The following is a 2,841-nucleotide window of genomic DNA, read 5'->3' as shown; positions in this document are numbered from 1 at the left end:
AAAGGGCTGTCAGTCCTTTCCTACTGCCTTCGGACCTTACCAGCCTTCCCAGGTGCTAACAGGATCTCTGTTTATTCCAGCAGAGGATGATCAGAGGGATGAGGAGGGTGAGGAACTTCATCAGCAAAGGGCAGATAGAGTTAAAAATGAAGATGTGAAAGAAACCATCAGGAATCGAGGCAAACCAAAGAAAAAGAAAGGAAGCCGTATGGTTGAGAAGCAAGATGGAACAAACGGTCATGTACATTCTCCAGAGCAGAGGATAATGAAGGCAAGTAAATCCACTCAGTGTGGAAAGGACTTCAGAAATAGATCACATCTCCTTGTGCACCAAAAAATACAAAGGGGGGATAAAAATTTTGAATGCTCAGAGTGTGGAAAGAGATTCAGTCAGAGAGCCAGTCTTCAACTGCATCACAGAACCCACACAGGGGAGAAACCCTTTGAATGCTCAGAGTGTGGAAAGAGATTCAGTCAGAGAGCCAGTCTTCAACTGCATCACAGAACCCACACAGGGGAGAAACCCTTTGAATGCTCAGAGTGTGGAAAGAGATTCAGTCAGAGAGCCAGTCTTCAACTGCATCACAGAACCCACACAGGGGAGAAACCCTTTGAATGCTCAGAGTGTGGAAAGAGATTCAGTCAGAGAGCCAGTCTTCAACTGCATCACAGAACCCACACAGGGGAGAAACCCTTTGAATGCTCAGAGTGTGGAAAGAGATTCAGTCAGAGAGCCAGTCTTCAACTGCATCACAGAACCCACACAGGGGAGAAACCCTTTGAATGCTCAGAGTGTGGAAAGAGATTCAGTCAGAGAGCCAGTCTTCAACTGCATCACAGAACCCACACAGGGGAGAAACCCTTTGAATGCTCAGAGTGTGGAAAGAGATTCAGTCAGAGAGCCAGTCTTCAACTGCATCACAGAACCCACACAGGGGAGAAACCCTTTGAATGCTCAGAATGTGGAAAGAGATTCAGTCAGCGTGCCAGTCTTCGACAGCATGAGAGAACCCACACAGGGGAGAAACCTTTTGAATGCTCAGTGTGTTTAAAGAGATTCATTCACAGTGGCAATCTTCAACACCACCAAAGAATGCATACTGGGGAGAAACCCTTTGAATGCTCAGAGTGTGGAAAGAGATTCAGTCAGAGTGGCCTTCTTCAACAGCATCAGAGAACCCACACAGGGGAGAAACCTTTTGAATGCTCAGTGTGTGGAAAGAAAACTAGTACTAGTAGCAGTCTTCGACAGCATGAGAGAACCCACACAGGGGAGAAACCTTTTGAATGCTTTGAGTGTGGAAAGAGATTCAGTCGGAATGGCACTCTTCAACACCACCAAAGAACCCACACAGGGGAGAAACCCTTTGAATGCTCTGTGTGTGGAAAGAGATTCAGTCGGAGTGGCCATCTTCAACGACATCAGATAACTCACACAGGGGAAGAACTTTTTGAATGCTTAGACTGCGGAAAGAGATTCAATCATAGCGGCCATCTTCGGCTTCACCAAAGAACCCACACAGGGGAAAAAGCTTTTGAATGCTCAGAGGGTGCAAAGAGATCCAGTAAGAGTGGTAGTCTTTTACTGCATCAAACAACCCACAGAGAGGAAAAGCTTTTATAAGCGCTGAGTGTGGAAAGAGATTCAGTTTGATTTCTTATCTTCAACAGGATCTAAGAACTCACATGGAAGAAACATTTTGAGTGCTCAAAGTGTGGATAGGAGGGCCTTTTTGGTGGTTGCTCTCCCCTGTGAAACTTGCTACTTCAGATTGTCTGCCAATCTTTTTTCACATCTACAAAACTAGCAAAAACACTTCCTTTCCCAAATCCTGTGAGGAAATAGACAAGTTGAGACTAACAGATATCTACAGTGTCTCGGCTACTGTCATAAACATAGTGTGACCAGCCACCATTCTTCTTTTGCAAACATTTTTATCTGACAACTAGTTCTAGAGAGGCATTACCCAACCCTAATCCCTTTCCAGTCCAACCTGCTTTTTTGGGGTCTCACCACCTGGAAGAAGAAGAAGAGATTGGATTTATACCCCGCCCTTCACTCTGAGTCTCAGAGCGGCTTACAAACTCCTTTCCCTTCCCCTCCCCACAACAGGCACCCTGTGAGGCAGGTGTGAGAGAGCTCTTTCAAGAACTGCTCATGAGAGAACAGCTGTGCCAGAACTATGGCTTGACCAAGGTCATCCAGCAGCTGCAAGTGGAGGAGTGGGGAATCAAACCTGGTTCTCCCAGTTCAGAGTCTGCACACGAAACCACTACACCAAGTAGTTCTGGCAATAGGATTTATTTGGATAGGAATATCGTTCAGTATGGTGGAAATGGACTGGTATCCGTGGAGCTGGCAGGTGAACCTTGTGGGGTGCAAATTCCCCAATTCCAGTTGTCCTCCCTACCCACTCCCCAGATTCCCTCCTCCTTCTCTGACACCCCCCCACACTCCATGATCTAGAGATGACCTGGAATAAGCCCCGGGCCAAGGCTTATCTCCCCACCTCTGAGTCCTCAGAGGTCCCCTTGAATTCCTCCTTCGAGACTGTGGCTTTATGCAGCAGGCTGAGTAATTTCATCTCACTACTTTAATTTGGAAAGGTGTCTGCATTAAGGTTGCTAAAGAGATTATCATTTGTATCAGGTAAACCAGACTTTGTCTTTTCTGTGCTTAGCGGGGGTTTTATGAGTTGGGCTTTATTAAATGTGTTAAAGGTTAATGTGACGCGTCTTTATTCAATTGCGTATAAAGTTCTAAATAAATCCTCTTGCACACGCTTGAGACTCGCACCTGGGGCCATGACTGATCCCCATGAATGAACCCGACCCAATATG

At 46.2% G+C, this 2,841-nt stretch overlaps 1 protein-coding gene across 1 annotated transcript; it reads left to right on the top strand.

The window, feature by feature from the left end:
* The first annotated feature begins 208 nt into the window (after nt 1-208).
* LOC107123557 (zinc finger protein 135-like) lies at nt 209-1,624 on the top strand. Its single transcript, XM_015426804.1, has one exon. The coding sequence runs from the start codon at nt 209-211 to the stop codon at nt 1,622-1,624; it is 1,416 nt and encodes a 471-aa protein (XP_015282290.1).
* Nucleotides 1,625-2,841: the final 1,217 nt, after the last annotated feature.

The sequence above is a fragment of the Gekko japonicus genome, unplaced genomic scaffold (assembly GCF_001447785.1).
Source record: "Gekko japonicus isolate JY-2015 unplaced genomic scaffold, Gekko_japonicus_V1.1 scaffold7928, whole genome shotgun sequence".
In the NCBI taxonomy this organism is placed as follows: Eukaryota; Metazoa; Chordata; class Lepidosauria; order Squamata; family Gekkonidae; genus Gekko; species Gekko japonicus.
Note: the sequence above shows the minus strand (reverse complement) of the source record. Positions and strands in the feature narration are given on the sequence as shown.

What these genes read in the sequence shown, in the direction of transcription:
- LOC107123557 (XM_015426804.1), top strand. Translation starts at nt 209, where the DNA reads ATGGTTGAGAAGCAAGATGGAACAAACGGTCATGTACATTCTCCAGAG.